Source organism: Pelodiscus sinensis, chromosome 19, assembly GCF_052426305.1.
Source record: "Pelodiscus sinensis isolate ZL-2025 chromosome 19, ASM5242630v1, whole genome shotgun sequence".
In the NCBI taxonomy this organism is placed as follows: Eukaryota; Metazoa; Chordata; order Testudines; family Trionychidae; genus Pelodiscus; species Pelodiscus sinensis.
In genome coordinates, this window is record NC_143070.1 from 33,791,580 (window position 1) to 33,812,746 (window position 21,167).

At 52.0% G+C, this 21,167-nt stretch overlaps 1 protein-coding gene across 1 annotated transcript in view; it reads right to left on the minus strand.

Moving 5' to 3' along the window:
• Window positions 1-21,167, minus strand: part of LOC106731284 (uncharacterized) — a 28,084-nt gene that overhangs the window by 5,733 nt on the left and 1,184 nt on the right. The window contains exons 2-6 of the mRNA XM_089770526.1: window positions 16,176-16,234; window positions 15,520-15,646; window positions 13,678-13,794; window positions 9,937-10,880; window positions 3,563-3,698 (exon numbers count right to left, since the gene is read on the minus strand). Of these exons, the coding sequence (XP_089626652.1) occupies window positions 3,563-3,698; window positions 9,937-10,880; window positions 13,678-13,794; window positions 15,520-15,646; window positions 16,176-16,196 (1,345 nt within the window). The 5' untranslated portion in view covers window positions 16,197-16,234. The remainder of the gene's footprint in view (window positions 1-3,562; window positions 3,699-9,936; window positions 10,881-13,677; window positions 13,795-15,519; window positions 15,647-16,175; window positions 16,235-21,167) is intronic.

The following is a 21,167-nucleotide window of genomic DNA, read 5'->3' on the forward strand; positions in this document are numbered from 1 at the left end:
TCCAGAGATCCCACCCCCTCCCTAGGGAACCCATCCCAGCGCTTCCCCACCCGCTTCGGGAAATAGTTTTCACATAGGATGAAAGACCAAGATTTTTTTCTTTTTTAAATCACCAGTGCGCATTAAATGTTTCACACATTTCAACAAAATGAGGAAAAACCTTAAAAAAACCACAACTGGGCCCTGCAGCACCTTAGGCTGTGTCCAGACTCAGGGGGTTTTTTTTCGAAAAAAGTAGCCTTTTTTCGAAAAAACTTCACCTGCGTCTAGACTGCAGCCGCGTTCTTTTGAAATTAAATCGAAAGAATGCGGCTTTTCTTTCGACGGTGGTAAACCTAATTCCACGAGGAAGAACGCCTTCTTTCGAAAGTGCTCTTTCGAAAGGAGGCGTTCTTGAAAGCAAACAGGCTTTTTAGAAAGAGAGCATCCAGACTCACTGGGTGCTTTCTTTCGAAAAAGCGGCTTGCTTTTTCGAAATTCCGCGTGCAGTCTAGACGCTCTCTTTCGAAAGAGGCTTGCAGTCTAGACATAGCCTTAGAGACTAGCAAACTATGTAGATAAGATTGTGAGTTTTCGTGGGCACAAACCACTTCTTCTAATGCCTTCTCTTTACACTCTGTTCTAGTCCTAGCCTTCACAGCCTCCTCCGGCGAGGAGTTCCACAGGTTGACTGTGCGCTGTGTGAAGAAGAACTTTCGCTTATTAGTTTTAAACCTGCTACCCATTCATTTCATTTAGTGTCCTCTAGTCCTTATATTATGGGAACTAATAAATAACTTTTTTTATTCACCCTCTCCACACCACCCATGATTTTATAGACCTCTATCATATCCCCCCTGAGTCTCCTCTTTTCTAAACTGAAAAGTCCCAGTCGCTTTAACCTCTCCTCATATGGGACCCGTTCCAAACCCCTAATCATTTTAGTTGCCCTGTTCTGAACCCTTTCCAAGGCCAAAATATCTTTTTGGAGGTGAGGAGACCACATCTGTACACAGTATTCCAGATGTGGGCGTACCATAGTTTTATACAGGGGCAGTAAGATATTCTGGGTCTTATTTTCCATCCCTTTCTTAATAATTCCTATTAATAATTTTTTCTACCCTTGCAACACATTTGTTTAAGCAACTTCATTGTCTCCGGGCGGGCAATGACATTTTGGGGTGTAAAAAGTACAAAACAAATAATGCGCTGTCACACTTCAAAGAAAACTTCAGTTTCCTCCAAATTTCAGTGCTGTGGACATACCCGCCAGACGTCTCTCGAGTACCCGTAAGGTTGAGAAACACTGTTCTAATCCGTTTACTTTAAAACGACAGAGGGCATGTCTACACTGCAGTATTATTTCAAAAGATCTAATTTCACAATAGTTATTTTGCAATAATATGTCTACACACAAAACACATTTCGAAACAGCGTTTTGCTATTTCAAAATAGCGCATCCACACTGATAGGACGCTGAATCACTTTTAAGGCCAGCCAAAACCGGTTCCGGCAGGGCATCAGGTCCGAAATGAATTGCGAAATAGCAGTTGGCTTGTGTCGACGCTAGGAACGTTATTTTGAAAAAACGGCTGTTATTTCGAAATAACTTTGCTGTGTAGACATACCTTAATGGATGTATCCGGCCTTGCTCAGTCCTTAACTCAATTATTGGGTAGGGAGAGAGATATAAAAGGATCATGTACATGCTTAATTTAAATGATTGTACAGCCGGTCCCGAGTTGCGAACAGTCGACTTACAACCCTTCGCAGTTACGACCAAAGCTGTCGTAAATGGCGGACCCCGAGTTACAAACGCGATCCGCGCTTACGAACAGCGCGATCGCATGTAACTCAATGGGGTCCAACTTGCGAACGAAGCGAGTTACGACCAATGGCTTGGTCCGTAACCAGTTCGTAAGTCAGGAAGAGGCTGTACTTTGTAAAAAAAAAAGTTATTTTTATAAAGCTAATCGTTACGTTGGATGTCTTGGAAAAAAAAAGACATTATTCTTTTTTTCCTGTTTAACTGTTTTTAGTAACTTTTTTAAAAAATGGGAATTCCATCACGTGTCATTTTTGTCTTCGCCCCTGTAGATTCTTATCATTTGCTATTTTTTCACACCCAAAAACACACCCAAAAAGGGGAACAGTCAATTTGGTTTCCAATAGGGATGTAAAATCCTGTTTAATGAGTTAGCCAGTTAAATAGTATGTTTAACCGGTTAGCTGATGAAATGGATTCCCTGCCGGGCGTTCCAACCGGACTGGAGCAATTCTCCCCCACGCTGGAATCCTGCTTAGTCGGTTAACCGATGAAATATTTGGTTAACCTTACATTTAGCCAGGTAGCTGATTAGGCTAGTGAATAGTGCTGTGCCCTGGCCGCTTGAATTTCGGAAAAGCACTGACGATCTACTGTAAAATCATCAGTGCTTTTCCGGAAATACTATGCTGCTCCCGTTTGGGCAAAAGTCTTTTTCCGAAAGACTTTTGCGCAAAAGGGCCAATGTAGACAGCTCAGATTTGTTTTCCGCAAAAAAGCCCCGATGGCGAAAATGGCGATTGGGGCTTTTTAGCGGAAAACGGCGTCTAGATTGGCCATGGACGCTTTTCCGCAAAAAGTGCTTTTGCGGAAAAGCATCCTGCCAATCTAGACGTGCTTTTCCGAAAATGCTTTTAACGGAAAACTTTTCCGTTAAAAGCATTTCCGGAAAATCATGCCAGTGTAGATGTAGCCCGAGATTAAAAAAACCGGGATTTTTCAGCTTCGAAAAGAGGAGACGAACGGAGGTTGGAATCGCGGTCTATCAAATCATGACCGGTGTGGAAAAAATGAATAAGGAAACAATCTTTACTTTTTCCCGTAACATAAAACGAGGGGTCATGCAACGAAATGAAGAGGCAGCAGGTTTAAAACAAACCAAAGGACGATTTTCTTCACGCGGGGCACCGTTAACCTGTGGAACTCCTCGCCGGAGGGTGTTGCGAAGGCCAGGACTTGAACAGGGTTCAGAACAGGGCTAGATACATTCATGGCGGGTAGGTCCATCAATGGCGATTAGCCAGGCTAGGCAGGGAGGGAGGGTGTCTCACCAGCACCGCCCAATTAGACCCCGCGACAGCTGCCTCAACTGTTCTCGGGGGCTTACGTGGGGGCTGGCGTGGGGCAGAGCAGACACAGTTAGTGGTGGTGGGGGGGGGATATCCCTGCTTACAGCCCCCCCCACCACTAACTTGCCTTGCTTGGTGGAGGGGGGGCTGCCTTGCTTGGGGGAGGGGGGGGGGGCAGGTTAGTGGGGGGGGAGGGGGCTGCCTTGCTGGGGGAGGGGGCAAGTTAGTGGTGGGGGGGCTGCCTTGCTGGGGGAGGGGGCAAGTTAGTGGTGGGGGGCTGCCTTGCTTGGGGGAGGGGGCAAGTTAGTGGTGGGGGGGGCTGCCTTGCTTGGGGGAGGCCAACCCCAGGGCCAGCCCACCCCCTCCCTGCCCAGTTCCAGCAAATCAAGCCCATTTCGCTGCCAGTGGGATTCATATCCTCCCCCACACCCCACTGCAGACCCCCCCCCCCCCAGCGCCGCCCCCTCACCTGTCTCCTGCTCTGCAGAGCCCGGGGGCCGCTGGGCGCAGAAAGGGGGGGGCAGCCCTTCCCCGCCCCCCCCCCCCCCAAGCCCCAGAGAAAACAAAGGAGGCTGCGGGTCTAGGGCGCTTGTGCAGCTCCTCCCCCCCCCCCCATTCCCGCCCCCTCCCCCCCCAGCCTGGGGCTCGCCTTCCCCCCGCTGGCTCCTCCCCCCCGCCCTCCCCATCCTGCCCCCCTGCCCCCTCCCCGCCCCACCAGGCAGCTGCGTGTCTTGCATTTCGCCCCCCCCCAGCGCCTCAAGGTTCCCCCCCCCCATCCATCTCCAGAATCGCCGGCTCCGCCCGTCCCAACCCCCCTCAGAGGGGGCCCCGGCCCAGCCACGTCCCGGCATTGCAAAATGCTCCCCATTGGCGGAATGTGCTACCTGACCGGGTAAAAGGGGGGAGCGAGGGGGATGGGTTTTGCGGCCCCCCCCCGGCGAAATTTCCCACCCCCCTGGTTGCAAATAGAGACAGGGGAGGATTTGGGGGGTGGTAGGTCCCAACTGCTGCTGGGGAGGGTTGAGTTGGGGTGGAATTAGGGGGTGGGAACCCCCATGAAGAAGTGGGAACCCCCCCCATGAAGAGAGATGAAAAAGACTGGGGCTTTTCAGCTTAGAAAGGAGGAGACTTGCGGGTGGGGGGGGGGGTGTGTGTGTAAGATCCAGGTCTATAAAATCACGCCTGGCGTGGAAAAAGCGAATAAAGAAAAGCGATCGACTTGTTCTCGTCCTCTAAGACCCAGGGGCATCACCCCGTGAAATGAGCAGGCAGCCGGTTGAAAACAAACCCAAGGAAAGTGTTTTTCTTTCCGCAGCCAACCTGTGGAACTCCTCGCCACAGGAGGGGGTGCCGGCCAGAACTTTCGCAGGGTTCAAACGAGAGCTAGATAGGTTCATGGAAGTGAGGTCCGTCAACGGCTCGTAGCCAGGACGGGCAGGGGCGGTGTTTGTCTGGGTGGGGAGAGATCGGATGAGGATTCCCTGTTCTGTCCGCTCCCTTTGGGGGTCACTCGGCCTTGGCCGCTGTGGGCAGACAGGACACTGGGTAGGGATCGGACTGGCTCACTCTTGGGGTCTCTGCCCCCCCCCTGGTTCTAGGACTCTTTCTTTGCCTTTTCCCCATTCTCTGAGAGAGGGCAACTAAAATGAGGAGGGGTTTGGAACCGGTCCCCTGTGAGGAGCGATTAAAGAGACGGGGACTTTTCAGCTTGGAAAAGAGGAGACTGAGGGGGGATAGGATACAGGTCTGTAAAATCCTGAGTGGTGTGGAGAAAGTGAATAAGGAAAAGTGATTGACTTGTTCCCATAATATAAGAACTAGGGGACGCCAAACGAAACGAACGGGCAGCCGGTTGAAAAGAAACCAAAGGAAGTTCTTCTTCACACAGCGCGTAGTCAGACTGTGGAACTCCTTGCTGCAGGAGGCTGTGAAGGCTAGGACTATCACAGGGTTGAAAAGAGAACTAGATGCATTCTTCTTCACACAGCGCATAGTCAACCTGTGGAACTCCTTGCTGCAGGAGGCTGTGAAGGCTAGGACTATCACAGGGTTGAAAAGAGAACTAGATACATTTAGGCTGGGTAAGGAGGGGTGTCCCCAGCCTCTGTTTGTCAGAGGGTGGAGATGGAGGGCAGGAGAGAGGTCGCTTGATCGTTACCTGTCCTGTTCGCTCCCTCTGGGGCGCCGGGCATTGGCCGCTGTGGGCAGACAGGACGCTGGACTCGATGGGCCTTTGGTCTGACCCAGCCTGGCCGTTCTTATGCTCTTAACAAGTTTTCAGCGCAGGCTCTCGGCTTCCGTCCAGAGCCAAGCCCCCCGATCAGCGGGGAGGGAAAAGTTTGGGAGCAACTTTCAGCCGGGGACTTGGAAGCAGCTGTGTGTTCAGGCTTGGGAGGGAGGGGAGGAGAAGGCCCAGCTGAGGAAGGCAAACCCCAGCCCTGCCCACGTCTGCCGGAGGCTCCGCCCCTGCAGGCAAGCCCCGCCCACTCCCCAGCCAAATCTTTCCTGGCCACCTGGAGGATCAGACCGCCGTGCCGGTCGCGAAAAGTTCAACGTGGAGTTGCCACGAGTCAGGTCTCCAGCCCCTTCCGCCGACTGTGTTTTCTACCCCCTGTATTTAGACGTGACTTGGTCGTTCTAATAAGCTCCACCCATCCATAATGTATTGTGTTAGGCACCCCCTATGCCTGTTTTGGTGGGGGGCCCTAGTGCTTATATTTTTGTTCCCATAATATAAGAACTAGGGGCCACCCATGAAACTAATGGGCAGCAGGTTTAAAGCAAATAAAAGGACGTTCTTCACACAGCGCATAGTCCATCTGTGGAACTCCTTGCCTCAGGAGGTTGCAAAGGCTAGGACTATAAGAACGTAAGAACGGCCTTACTGGGTCAGACCACAGCCCAGTAGCCTGTCTGCCGACAGTGGCCAGCACCAGGTGCCCCAGAGAGGGAGGACCGAAGACAAGGATCAAGCGATTTGTCTCCTGCCATCCCTCTCCAGCCTCTGACAAACAGAGGCCAGGGACACCATTTTATCCCCTGGCTAATAGCCTTTTATGGACCTAACCTCCATGAAATTATCTAGCTTCTCTTTAACCTCTGTTCTAGTCCTAGCCTTCACAGCCTCCTCCGGCGAGGAGTTCCACAGGTTGACTATGAGCTGTGCGAAGAAGAACTTTTTTTTCCGTTTTAAACCTGCTCCCCATTAACTTCATTTGGTGTCCTCTAGTTCTTCTATTATGGGAACTAACAGGGGTTGAAAGAGAATTAGATAAATTCATGGAGGTTAGGGCCATTAATGGTTGTTGGCCAGGATGGGTAAGGAATGGGGTGAGATTTTCCTAATGATCTTTCCCCTGATTTCTTTTTCAACATTTGGGTGGTGGCAGCGGAAGTTTTATTCCCGAGATCTCGGTTTTTAAGATTGTGGGGGAAGTTTTCGACCAAAGCCTGGTAGATAAGGCTTTGGGGTACACTTGCTGGCCCCCACTTCTGCATTTATCATGCCAGAGTGAGGAAGGAGCCATGACACAGACCACGCGATGAACATCGGTAGAAGCATGTTCCGGTCATGTTGCTGAGAAGTGCAAGAGCTGAGCAAACATGGAAACTCCCGGACCATCTGTGGTTAGGACGGATGGAACATTCTCCCACCGTCATCGAGCCGGGTTTGTGGCGCCCTGGCTAATTATCCCTTCCCGTTGACGAACTCGTGAGGTCTGGAATGGGGGAGGCCTGTTCACACGCGATTCGTTTCCGAATCGAGTCGTCGACGGAATTTTTACCGACGACTCGGTGAGTCGATAGGGGAAGGCAGCCCGGCTCGGTCCTGCGCTGCGCTGAGTCCAGGACTTTCCCCCGCCGTTTAAATGTGCTCGAGTCGGGCTGCCTGCCCTCCAGGCAGTAGATCCCGGATCCTGTGCGAGGCAGGACCGAGCCGGGATGCCTTCCCCTATCGACGAACCGTCTTGTCCGTAAAAATTCTGTCGACAACCCGGTTCGGAAACAAATCACATGTGAACAGGCCTCCCCCGTTCCAGACCTCAGAGCTGTGTCTACATTGGCCACTTATTCCGGAAAATCAGCCGCTTTTCCGGAATAACTTGCCATCTGTCTACACTGGCCGCTTGAATTTCCGGAAAAGCACTGACGATCTCATGTAAAATCATAAGTGCTTTTCCGGAAAAACTATGCTGCTCCCGTTCAGGCAAAAGTCCTTTTCCGGAAAACTGTTCCAGAAAAGGGCCAGTGTAGACAGCGCAGATTTCTTTTCTGCAAAAAAGCCCCGATCGCGAAAATGACAATCGGGGCTTTTTTGCGGAAAAGCGCATCTACATTGGCCATGGACGTTATAAGCATTTCCGGAAAATCATGCCAGTGTAGACGTAGCCTGATACAGAGGCAGCGGGAGGAAAGGAGGAATGCAAATAGTTGATTATTCGCTTACTTCCCTACAATTGGGAGGCCAAAAATAAATGGTCCCCCACAATAAAATTCCGAAGCCCCCGCGTTTCCAAATATTCAGTAACTTCCTGCGTCCTGCCAAGTTTCATGAACTGGCCTAGCACCACCCTCCGAATAGCAGCACGTAGAAAAAGACGTTTACGAGCAGGTTGGAGAAACAACCATCCGGGATGGTGTAGACCAGTGTTTCTCAACCAGTGATATGCGTACCCTCAGGCTACGTCTACACTGGCATGATTTCCCGGAAATGCTTTTAACGGAAAAGTTTTCGTTAAAAGCATTTTCGGAAAAGCGCGTCTAGATTGGCAGGACGCTTTTCCGGAAAAGCACTTTTTGCGGAAACGTATCCGTGGCCAATCTAGATGCCTTTTCCGCAAAAAAGCCCTGATCGTCATTTTCGCGATCGGGGCTTTTTTGCGGAAAACAGTTCTGTGCTGTCTACACTGGCCCTTTTCCGGAACAGTTTTCCGAAAAAGACTTTTGCCCGAACGGAAGCAGCATAGTTTTTCCGGAAAAGCACTGATGATTTTACATGAGATCGTCAGTGCTTTTCCGGAAATTCAAGCGGCCAGTGTAGACAGCTGGCAAGTTTTTCCGGAAAAGCGGCTGATTTTCCGGAATAACTTGCCAGTGTAGACACAGCCTCAGAGGTACTCGGGAGAAGTCGGGACGGGGAGGGAGGCGGTATGTCTACACCATCGAAATTTGGAGAAAGCGGAATTTTTGCGTTCAGTTTGACAGCGCGTTATTCGTTTTGTCCTCTTTTCGCCCCAAAATGTCATGGCTCGCCCGGTGACGAAGAAGTTGTTTCCACAAATGTGTTGCGACGGTAGAAACAAAATGGGTGTGTCTGAAAATTTCAGGTATTGAGGGGATTTACAATTTGTTTTTAAAAAAGGGGGTGCTTTTGTTTTTTTTTTTTAAAGGGATACTTTATTTTAAAAGGTTGAGAAACGCTCAACTTCGGAAACCCCGGGGGCCACTCAGCACACGCCAAGGGCTGCAACGTCAGCGTGGTTGCATAGACACGCAAATATATATGCAAATATATGCAAATACCCTCGCTGACCGGCATGAATACCAAGACTCAGGCAAGGCTAGACGCGTCAGTTGTGCGGATATTAATAAAATGCAATATTTATCCCATTGGACAGCACTTTTGAGGAGCGATGACAGTCCGGGACTTGACCTACTAAAACACATCTCAACAGAAGACCGTTATATTGACGTGCCAATATGGAGCGTGTTCCCGTGTGTTGAGTAGCCCTGGTCTAGATGGTGATTGGTCCTGCTGGGAGTGGGCTAGTCCCGTGTTTCTTGTGCCATGAGACAGTCGGAAGTGTACAAAAAAACGATTGTTTGGTGTTCCACAGCCTTAAAAAGTTTAAGAAACACTCCCTTCCCGCCCTACAATTCTAGGATGGCTCCATTAATTGATTCACCAACCCCAAACAGGTGAACGGTTGCCCTTGGGAGAAGAGGAAACTTCCAGACAGAGAAGACCACATCACTTCATGCAGCAAAGACCACTGCCACGCCCGCTCCACGGTCAGCTCTGTGCAATTTCCCAGGGACGTTGGCTTTGTGATCCGGACGTGCTGACCACTCTGACTAGCTAGCCCCACAAGTCACCACTCTGACTAGCTAGCCCCACAAGTCACAGCCGGAAGAGACCCCCTCAGGAAATGTTCTCGCAGAAGTAACAGCTTGCTTTTGTTTTCTTGCTCCGTTCATGCCACTCGTCCAAAGCCACACAACGGCCTGACTTGTGCATCGGCCCATTCGTGATAAAGATTGTCACAGCACACAGCAATATTCCCCTCCTCAGCTTGGAACCGGTTCTGGCTCACAAAAGCCTAGAGTTGCCAGGTGTCCGGTTTTGTACCAGACAGTCCAGTACTGGAGCTTTCTGTTCGGGAACAAATTGAGAAAATAGAAGCGAGAAAATAGAAATATCCGGCATTTTCCAACTCAGATGTCATGTAGATTGCGATGTACTATCAAGTATGTCCGATTTTTTTTGTTGAAACCATTTGGCAACCCTACAAGAACCAGATGACTGATGGGAGGACACAAGAGGAACCGTGGAATTCGTTCACTTGATCCAAGTCCCAGAATTCCAGTGGCTTCGGGTCACCATCCCACAATGCACCGTGAGAAAAATCCCCAAATGCCCCAGCCCATGCGGAATAACAGTGCGCCGTGGAACACCTGCCCAGGATGCAGCGCTGTGTGCGTTCGATTATTCAAAAAGGGGAGGAGCTTAAACCGGTGTCTCGGAGTGGCGTTCAGCATAGTGATTCTGGAGGAAAGTGGACAAATATAATCCAAAAATAAACCAGTGCTTAGTTGGCCTTAGACCGGGGAAACAGTCTAATGTGGACTAAGGGGCGAGCTTTCCGCGTCGTTTTCCCCGCACGCCGGGTGTTTACACGGCGCGTCTCGCGTGTGGATTCTGCGATGCGAATTCAGATGTGACCGGCTGCTGAAGTTTTTCCCACACTCGGGGCAGGTATAGGGCCTCTCGCCCGTGTGGATTCTTTGGTGGATGATCAGGGCGGATTTGACGCGACACCTTTGCCAGCAGTACGGGCACTTGTAGGGTTTCTCGCCCGTGTGGGTGCGCTGGTGCGTGATCAGGTGCGACGAGCAAGTGAAGCCTTTCCCACACACCGGGCACCGGTAGGGCCTCTCTCCAGTGTGGATCCTCTGATGCACGATGAGGGCGGAGCTGTCGCTGGATCGTTTCCCGCAGTCGGGGCAGCGGAACGGTTTCTCTCCCGTGTGCAGGCGCTGGTGTCGAATGAGGTCTGAGCTCTGATTGAAGCTCCGCCGGCACTCGGGGCACTGGTACGGTTTTTCCCCCGTGTGGATCCGCTGGTGTTTGATGAAGGTGGAGTTGGCGGTGAAGCTTTTCCCACATTCCTGGCATGTATAGGGTCTCTCCCCGGTGTGGATCCGGAGGTGCGTCACCAGGTTGGGGCTTTGGTTAAAACTCTTCCCACACTGGGGGCACTTGTAGGGCTTTTCCCCCGTGTGGATCCGCTGATGGATAAGCAAGTGAGAGTGACTGCTAAAGCTTTTCCCACACTCACTGCACGTGCTGGGTCTCTCTCCCGCGGGGACCCTCTGGGCACTGGTTTTCTTGCGGCGCTTCAGGCCTCTCCCACAATTAGTGGCTTTATCCACTTTCGTCACCGGCGGGTTTCCCGGCGCCCTCTGACTCTCAGTGGTTTTTCCTTGCCCAAGACCGCAGCAAACGTTTCCTTTGGATCCTACCGATAGCGTCCCCTGCTGCTCCTCAGTCTCCTTGAACCCCGCAGCTGTCGGGAGAAAGAGAAATTCCGGGCGTGAGTCGTTCTCTGCGCCGCGAAATAAGGAAAACGCAGCGCGGAGACAGGGAAAGCGGGGGAGGAGGGAAGGCGAAAAAGAAGCCAAATTCATGGTTGGGCAGATGGAAAAATTCAGGAGCTGAATTCCCCCAAATCTCTTCCCAGAGTTGTGGGAGAGAAGGGAACCAATACAGCCGGCGGGACATGCACAAGAAAGATGGGCCGCAGAAGAAAGGAAGCGGGAAGGCGTGAATGACGTGTCTTGTGGCTACGTCACCCACTGGAGAGGAGCCAGAACTAGGGGCCTGTCTATACTAGGAAATTGTTTCAAAATCTACATTCGACTTCAGAACTCCTGATTTTATAAAAGCATAGATGCCTAGGGTCGCCAGGGACTTCGAGACACATCGAGTCCAGCCCCCTGCCCTCACTGCAGGCGCAAACGAAGTCTAGACCAAGCGGCGAGGAGTCCTGCGGCACCTAATAGACTAACAGAAGTGTTGGGGCATAAGCTTTCGTGGGCAAAGACTCACCCACATCGGACGAAGTGGATCTTCGCCCACGAAAGCTTATGCTCCAACACTTCGGTTAGTCTATAAGGTGCCACAGGACTCCTCGCTGCTTTTGCAGATTCAGACGAACACGGCGACCCCTCTGATACTTAAAGCCTACACCACTGTTTCTTAAACTTTTTAAGACTGAAGAACACCCACAAATAATTTTTTTTTATGAGCAACACCAAGGATTTTTTGGTTGAGCAAAAAAAAAAAAAAAAAAAAAAAAGGCACCTGCCCCTTTAAGGGCAGCCATTTTCAACTCTGTTATTCTCCGCAGCACACCTCTGACTGGTGTGACACAAAACACAGTTTAAGAAACGCTGGTGTAGACCATCCCTGACAGGTGTCTGTCCAACCTGCTCTTAAATATCTCCAGCGATATCTCCCTAGGCAATTTCTTCAAGTGTTCCACCATCTTGACAGGCAGGAAGTTTTTCCTCATGTCCAACCTCAACCTCCCAATTTCCATCTGCCCAAATCGAAATTGTTCCCAGTCCGGGTAAGACCCAAAATAAGTCCACGACAGGCCCCGTTCATGTTGGACGTGCTATCTTCACTTTGAGCCTCAGGAAGCGTTGGGGAGTCGTTACTTCAAGGATACATCTAGATGACTTTTTTGTTTCTCAAAAGGAGATATGCAAATTTGGCGCTAATTTGCCGATCTTCTTCCGCTCGCTTTTTCGACAGCGGGTGTTTCAAAAGTGAACGAAGTCCGGACCTGGGTTACCAACCCGCAGAAATTTCATTTACGGACAAAATGGGGAAAATGTTACGGACAGACCCATTTTTTGACGGACATAATTGTTATACTCTATTAAGACGACATAAAAGGCCCAAAGTGAAAAGTCATCGTTGTCATTCATACATCACAAGAACAATAGGCTATTGAACTCACTTTCATTTAAGTCATGGTCCTGAACGTTTTCCATTTTGTGATCGTACAGCCGAACACGGACGCTGTTAACCATAGCGGAAGTAATTCTCCCGGATTCATTTCTGACAGGTATTAATCTTAATTAAAACATCCAATTTCCGCTGCGCCGCAGTAAAATGGCAGAAACAGCACAGAAGAAATGTAATGCCTATAGAATAATTGCTGGCTTTTTGAAATTTTATTGCCGAAATTTACGGACACCTACATTTTGTTATGGACTTTACGGACACGTCCAATGTCGGTTAATTTTTTATGGACTGTCCGTAAATTTACTGGCGGTTGGCAACCCTGGTCCGGATGCGGGTTTTTTTGGAAAATCAACCCCTTTTCCAAAAAACGGCGTAAACCTTTTTTCTTAGGAAGAGCGGGTTTTTTTTCCGGAAAGAGTTCATTTCCGAGGTTCATTTGTCTGGACGTGATTTTTTTTCCAGAAAGGGTTCATTTTCCGGGGTTCATTTTTGGAAAAAAAACGAGTCCAGACAACATTTGCTTTCGAAAAAAGCGACCGGAAGAAGAAATGCAAATTAGTACCACATTTGCATCTCTCCTTTCGAAAAATTAACGTAATCTAGACGTACCCCTCCTGACTCCGAGGAGTCGTTCGTTCGAAACAGCAGCCGCTGCTGTTTTGAAAGAACCGTGTCGAAATCGGCGTGATTCTCCGAGGAAAGCAGGAGGACAGGTTTCGAACGAACTGGACTGTTTTTTGGGCTTGGTCGTGCAGACGCGCTGCTTGTTATTTCGAAATAAGGGAGGGGAGGGGTTAGAACATAAGAACGGCCGTTCTGGGTCAGATCAAAGGTCCATCTAGCCCAGTATCCTGTCTGCTGACAGTGGCCAGCACCAGGTGCCCCAGAGAGGGTTGACTGAAGACAATGATCAAGCGATTTGTCTCCTACCATCCCTCTCCAGCCTCTGACAAACAGAGGCCCAGGACACCATTTTATCCCCTGGCTAATAGCCTTTTATGGACCTAACTTCCATGAAATTATCCAGCTTCTCTTTAAACTCTATTATAGTCCTAGCCTTCACAGCCTCCTCCGGCGAGGAGTTCCACAGATTGACTATGTGCTGTGTGAAGAAGAACTTTCTTTTATTAGTTTTAAACCTGCTCCCCATTAACTTCATTTGGTGTCCTCTAGTTCTTCTATTTAGGGAACTACTAAATAACTTTTCTTTATCGGCCCTCTCTACACCTCTAGTTATTTCAAGATAACTCCATAGTGTAGACCGGGTCGAGGAGAGAGTTCCAGCTGTTCCGGCATTCAGCAACGTTTCCCGAGTTGAACAGCCTTACCTGCGTGGCTGTCTCGTAAGGTCCCCTTTTCCTCCGCCCCCTGGAGAGCTGTGATCCGTGGCTCTTCTCTCCGTGCCAGCTGGTAGATCACATCAGGTTTGGGAACGGGAAAATCTGCTGGAGGGGAAAATACATGGGTGAGGAGTCCCATGTCTTTAGGGAAAATCCCATATACGGGAGAACAGGCTACCCCACAATTACCCCCCCTTCCGGCCGTCCCAGCTATGACTCGAAGAGATCGAGATGAATAACATGTGTGCCTCAGTTTCCCCCGGCGCCAATTCCTAGATGGGGATGGCCTTCCCCAGGGACACGCCATAACCTCAGCCCGCGAGGGGGTTGTGGCCGGGTGATGCCCCGGAAGAAGGACAGAGGCTGGAGGCGGGGCTGGCTGCCGTGCGGGTTGGACTGGTCAGCTTCGGGTGCAGTGAGGGGGGGGGGTCAGGACTCATGGCTTGGGGCCTCCCTCCCCCCAAGATGAATTGCATTGACGGCTCCCGGTTCCTGTGCTGACACGTCGGTGCTACGCGGCGTCCCTGATAAAATCTTCCGTTCTCCCTGCCGGCTGCAAGTCACATCCAGCTGCGGAGGGGGGGGGCAGGGTCCGGGGACTCCCCCACCCCTTGGGGACAGGGTGAGAGAGTTGTTGCACCTTTAGCACCCTTAGACCGGCGTCCCGTCAGCTGAGTGCTTGGAAAAATTTAAATGCCACCCAGCGGATGAGCCACCACCAGCAGCCTGTGTTTCCATTGGTGGTGCACATCTGCACGTGCCTTGGCACATATAACAAAATTTATTCTGCACACGGGTGGGGGAAAATGAGAGGGAACCTTGCTCCAGACCAGTGTTTCTTCAACTTTTTAAGACCGAGGAACACCAAACAATGATTTTTTTATGAGGATTTTTTGTTGAGGGGAAAAAAAAGAGGCTGGGGAAAAGTTATTGAGCAAAAAAAAAAAAAAAAAGAAAAGAGGCGCCTGCCCCTTTAAGAACGGCCATTTTGAATTTTGTTGTTCTCCGCGGCACTCCTCCGACATAGTTTAAGAAATATTGCTCCAGGCACTAAGACATAACTTTGCTTTGAGTGACCTCCCTCTGGACCTGAGCCAGGCCCGAGACGAGAGGGGAAAGAAATTGACCACGCGTGTTGGGCAGAATTTGCTACACCGTAGTCGATAAAAGTGCCTCACACAAGGTCTAACCCAGCCTGGGGGCAAGTGAGCAGGAGGCAGAAAGAAATTGCCCTGTGGGATTACGCCTAGACTGCATCCCTCTGTCGATAGAGATATGCAAATCAAGCATGTCAAAACCGCTAATGAAGCCGGGATTTAAATATCCCCGCGCTTCGTTAGCATAAATATGGCCGTTGCTTTTTTCCAAAACGGAGCTTTGACGGAAAAAAACCCGGCAGTCTAGACGTGGATCTGTCGAAACGAACTCCTTTTTCGACAGATCTTGTAAACCGCATTTTTTGAGAGATCCAGGCTCTATCGAAAAACGGTTTATTTTCGACAGATCCATGTCTAGACTGCCGGGGATTTTTTTGCAGAACAGTTCCGCGTCGAAAAAAAAAAAGCGGCGGCCATGTTTATGCTAATGAAGCGCGGGATAGTTAAATCCCCGCTTCATTAGCAATTTCGACAGGCCTAATCTACATCTCTCTGTCGACAGAGAGGTATAGTCGAGACACAGCGGGGGGGAGGGGGGAGGTGTCTGACGCCAGTATGGGGGGCATGGCCCGATCCCATTTCAATGTAAGGGATCAGAAGCCAACTGGGTATGTCAGAGAGAGTCCCCCTCTACCCCCCGGCTTTTAGTACCCACGGGGACAGAACTCCATACCCAGAGAGGCCACCGTCTCGTAGTTCTCCTGCATGACGTCCCAATAGAGGGCTCTCTGCGCCGGGTCCAGCAGGGCCCACTCCTCCTCGGAGAAATACACCGCCACCTCCTCGAAGCTCACCGGCTCCTGAAAACGACAATCGGACTCCCATTCGGTAGCTGCTACACCAGCCCCGCTCCTCCCGGTGGCAGGGGGACCTGTTGTGTGCATCGGTTTCTTTTAGATCCAAGGGGAACTGGGACATTCCAGCTGTATTCACTGCGTAACGCTTGCCACATTAAAAAAAGGGGTTCGGTCGCCGTGGCGTGCACGACGGCTAAAAAAACGGAAAGAAACCCGGGAAAAAACCCACCCTGCCAAAAGCAGCCCGGAGGTTGTTAGGGTGGGAAGAGGGGAGTCCGGCGGTGGAAAAGCCCCTCCCTCGGAATTGGCGAGTGCCGGATTGGAGGGTGCCGGATTAGGGAGGTCCCACTGATACTCAGTCCCGTTTTGGGCTACCCGCGCTTTCGGAAGGAAATAGCTTTGCACGGTCCCACCCACCTCTTCCTTTCGGGGATTCTCTGCCCTCTCCCGGGGGTGCCCCTTTCACGTCCCTCCGCCTGGTGGATTTCTTGGCCTCCCCGCTTCCCATCGCGGGGCATGGAAGGATCCGTACCTGAGCCGCCGCTGCCGCCATCGCCCGTTCTGGTGTGGAGCGAAGCACAGCCGTTACCCCTGTCAGGGTGAGAAGGGACGCGTCAGACGGGACTTTCACACTCGTGGGGTACGTCCCGGCAGACCGAGGGCTCACGGCTCTTTTCAGAGGGGGAGCCGGGTCAGGTTGTTGCAGCAAAAACAAGGAGTTTTGGGGGCATTTTGAAGACTAAAGTATTTATTAGGCATCAGCTTTCGTGAGCTACAAACTCACTTCCTAAGAGGTGAAAGAAAGAAAGAAAGAAAGAAAGAAAGAAAGAAAGAAAGAAAGAAAGAAAGAAAGAAAGAAAGAAAGAAGCGGAGGCAGGCTATGTGTACATGACACTGTTCTTCCAGAAAAAGTTACGCAAATTGCGAAGTGAAATTTGCGTAGCTTTTTCTGCTTCTTGTTTCAGAAGAGGCATTCCCGACAACTGGCCCGTCTACACGGGGCCAAATGTTGGAAAACCCTCTTTTTCGGAACATCCCTTCTTCCTCGTAAAACGAGGTTTACAGGGATGCTGAAAAAGCGCGTCGGCTTTTCCGAAAAAAAATGTTGGAAGAGCAGACGCGTTCCCTGGACACAGCAGTTTTTCGGGAATACCTCTGGTATCTTGGAAAAACTCTGTGGTGTAGACATAGCCGAAGAAAGAAAGAAAGAAAGAAAGAAAGAAAGAAAGAAAGAAAGAAAGAAAACTGAGGGAGGACAAGAAGGAAGGAAGAAAGGAACTGAGAGAGGACAGGAAGGAAGGAAGAAAGGAAGGAACTGAGGGAGGACAGGAAGGAAGGAAGGAAGGAAGGAAGGAAGGAAGGATATAGAGATAGGACTGTGACATCTTCTGGGGAAACCCAGAGTCACTTTACGCTTGCACAGACCCGGTCCTTCCCCCCAGGACTAAACCCACTGAGAGAGCGTAACTCTCCTCAGCATCTCCACAGGAAGTTAGGGTTCCCCCAAAACCCTTCCTCCAGAAAACCAAAAACACCAGGAAAAAATTAGAGCATAAGAACATAAGAACGGCCGTACTGGGTCAGACCAAAGGTCCATCTAGCCCAGTAGCCTGTCTGCCGACAGTGGCCAACACCAGGTGCCCCAGAGAGGGTGGACCGAAGACAATGATCAAGCGATTTGTCTCCTGCCATCCCTCTCCAGCCTCTGACAAACAGAGGCCAGGGACACCATTTCTATCCCCTGGCTAATAGCCTTTTATGGACCTAACCTCCATGAAATTATCTAGCTTCTCTTTAAACTCTATTATAGTCCTAGCCTTCACAGCCTCCTCCGGCGAGGAGTTCCACAGGTTGACAACACGCTGTGTGAAGAAGAACTTTCTTTTATTAGTTTTAAACCTGCTACCCATTAACTTCATTTGGTGTCCTCTAGTTCTTCTGTTATGGGAACTAATAAATAACTTTTCTTTATTCGCCCTCTCCACACCACTCATGCTTTTATAGACCTCCATCCTATCCCCCCTCAGTCTCCTCTTTTCCAAACTGAAAAGTCCCAGTCGCTTTAACTCTCTTCATATGGGACCTGTTCTTCCCCCCAGTAAAACTCAAACATTTTAAACTCTTTCTAGCATCTTAGACCAATGAAAAAGATGTGGATGGGAGCACAAGCTGCAGACACTCGCGCCCGAAACGTAGGCATTTGGGGATAAAATTGGGCTGCTTAGACTCCGGGGAGAGCATCCCTAGAGGTGTTATCCAGTCCTGGGAGTGTCAAACAGGTTTCTTATTTGAAAGCACAGGCTCCCGGCACCAAAAAAAAAAATAAAAAAAAATTCCCGAATAGTCGTTCTGTGTGCAGCCGTTGGAAAAGATTCCAAAAAGCATCGCACCACGCTAAGCGATTGGGCAACACAATGGCAAGTGAAATTGAATGTGGATCAAGGCAAAGTCATGCACCTTGGAAAACATCCTCCCAACGAGACACAGAAAACGATGGGGACTAATTTGGCTAAACGACTCCAGAGCGAGAGCTTGGGGTCTTTTTGGAGATTTCTCTGGAAACATCCCCTCCGTGGCCGGCAAAAAAGCAAACAACATGAGGAATCATTAAGAAAGAGATAGAGAATAAGATTAAGTGTGGAGAGGGTGAATAAAGAAAAGTTCTTCATTAGTTCCCATAATAGAAAGACTAGAGGACACCAAATGAAATTAATGGGGAGCAGGTTTAAAACTAATAAACAAAAGTTCTTCTTCACACAGCACGCAGACAACCTGTGGAACTCCTCGCCAGAGGAGGCTGTGAAGGCTAGAACACTAACGGAGTTTAAAGAGAAGCTGGATAATTTCATGGAGGTTAGGTCCATAAAAGGCTATTAGCCAGGGGATAAAATGGTGTCCCTGGCCTCTGTTTGTCAGAGGCTGGAGAGGGATGGCAGGAGACAAATCGCTTGATTATTGTTTTCGGTCCACCCCCTCTGGGGCACCTGGTGCTGGCCACTGTCAGCAGACAGGATACTGGGCTAGATGGACCTTTGGTCTGACCCAGTACGGCCGTTCTTACGTTCTTATGTTCTAAGACAGAGACTATCTTATTGCCTCTGTATAAAACCATGAGACGTCCACATCTGGAATGCTGCCTACAGATGTGATCACCTCCTTTCCAAAAAGATGTCTTGGCGTTGGAAAAGGTTCAGAAAAGGGCAACAAAACCGAGGAGGGTTCCGGAACGGGTCCCACATGCAGAGAGCTGAAAAAGACGGGGACTTTTCAGCTTAGAAAAGAGGAGACGAACGGGGGACAGGAGCGAGGTCCATACAATCATGACGGGTGGGGAGAAAGGGAAGAAGGAAACGGGATTTGCGTCATCCCACAATGTAAGAACTAGGGGGAGGGGTCGCCCAATGACATGCAGAGGGAGCAGGTTGAAAAGCCACGAGAGGAAGTTTTTCGGGGTGCACCGTTAACCTGTGGAACTCCTCGCCGGAGGATGTGGCGAAGGCCAGGTCTTGGACAGGGTTCAAAAAAAGAGCTGAACAGATTCATGGAGGTGGGGTCCATCAATGGCTATTAGCCAGGGGCGGTAGAAGGGGTGTTCTTAGCCTCAGTGTGTCTGGGAATGGGCGACAGGGGAGGGTTCCCGCGTGGATTCCCTGTTCTGTTCGTTCCCTCTGGGGCACCTGGCGCTGGCCGCTGTGGGCAGACAGGACACTGGGCCGGATGGGCCTTTGGTCTGACCCCGTCTGGCCGTTCTTAGACTTTGCAAGAGACCCCCTCACGATGCCTTTTAGGGGGGTCACGTTATTTGCAGGAAGGGACCCCCCCGTCCAAGCCAGGCAAGACACGTGCATGATGGAGCACGGGGGCCCGTCAGCCTGGAGACATACTGGCCTGTGGGGGGACCAGAGGGGGCAGGAGGGGGTGCTGGGGGTAGGGTGGGTGGGAGGGGGTAGGAGGGGGATGAAGGGGCAGGAGGGGGTGGAGGGGGCAGGAAGGGGATGCTGCAGGCAGGGTGGGTAGGAGTAGGAGGGGGATGCGGGGGGCAGGAGGAGATGGGGCAGGAGGGGGATGTGGGGGGCAGGAGGGGGATGTGGGGGGCAGGAGGAGATGGGGCAGGAGGGGGATGTGGGGGGGCAGGAGGGGGATGTGGGGGGCAGGAGGAGATGGGGCAGGAGGAGATGGGGCAGGAGGGGGATGTGGGGGGGCAGGAGGAGATGGGGCAGGAGAGGGATGCGGGGGGCAGAAGGAGATGGGGCAGGAGGGGGATGCGGGGGGCAGGAGGAGATGGGGCAGGAGGGGGATGCGGGGGGCAGGAGGAGATGGGGCAAGAGGGGGATGCAGGGGGCAGGAGGAGATGGGGCAGGAGGAGATGGGGCAGGAGGGGGATGCAGGGGGCAGGAGGAGATGGAGCAGGAGGGGGATGCGGGGGGCAGGAGGAGATGGAGCAGGAGGGAGACGTGGGGGGCAGGAGGAGATGGGGCAGGAGGGGGATGCGGGGGGCAGGAGGAGATGGAGCAGGAGGGGGATGTGGGGGGCAGGAGGAGATGGGGCAGGAGGGGGATGCGGGGGGCAGGAGGAGGAGATGGAGCAGGAGGGAGATGCGGGGGGCAGGAGGAGATGGGGCAGGAGGGGGATGCGGGGGGCAGGAGGAGATGGAGCAGGAGGGGGATGTGGGGGGCAGGAGGAGATGGGGCAGGAGGGGGATGCGGGGGGCAGGAGGAGATGGGGCAGGAGGGGGATTGAGGGGAACGGGGATGTGGGGGCAGGAGGGGGATTGAGGGGAACGGGGATGTGGGGGGCAGGAGGGGGATTGAGGGGGTGGGGATGTGGGGGGCCGGAGGGGGATGCAGGGGGCAGGAGGGGGATGCGGGGGGCAGGAGGAGATGGGGCAGGAGGGAGATGCGGGGGGCAGGAGGAGATGGGGCAGGAGGGGGATGCAGGGGGCAGGAGGAGATGGGGCAGGAGGGGGATGCGGGGGGCAGGAGGAGATGGGGCAGGAGGGGGATGTGGGGGGCAGGAGGAGATGGGGCAGGAGGGGGATGTGGGGGGCAGGAGGAGATGGGGCAGGAGGGGGATGCGGGGGGCAGGAGGAGATGGAGCAGGAGGGGGATGCGGGGGGCAGGAGGAGATGGGGCAGGAGGGGGATGCGGGGGGCAGGAGGAGATGGAGCAGGAGGGGGATGCGGGGGGCAGGAGGAGATGGGGCAGGAGGGGGATTGAGGGGAACGGGGATGTGGGGGCAGGAGGGGGATTGAGGGGAACGGGGATGTGGGGGGCAGGAGGGGGATTGAGGGGGTGGGGATGTGGGGGGCCGGAGGGGGATGCAGGGGGCAGGAGGAGATGGGGCAGGAGGGGGATGCAGGGGGCAGGAGGAGATGGGGCAGGAGGGGGATGTGGGGGGCAGGAGGAGATGGGGCAGGAGGGGGATGCGGGGGGCAGGAGGAGATGGGGCAGGAGGGGGATGCGGGGGGCAGTAGGAGATGGGGCAGGAGGGGGATTGAGGGGAACGGGGATGTGGGGGGCAGGAG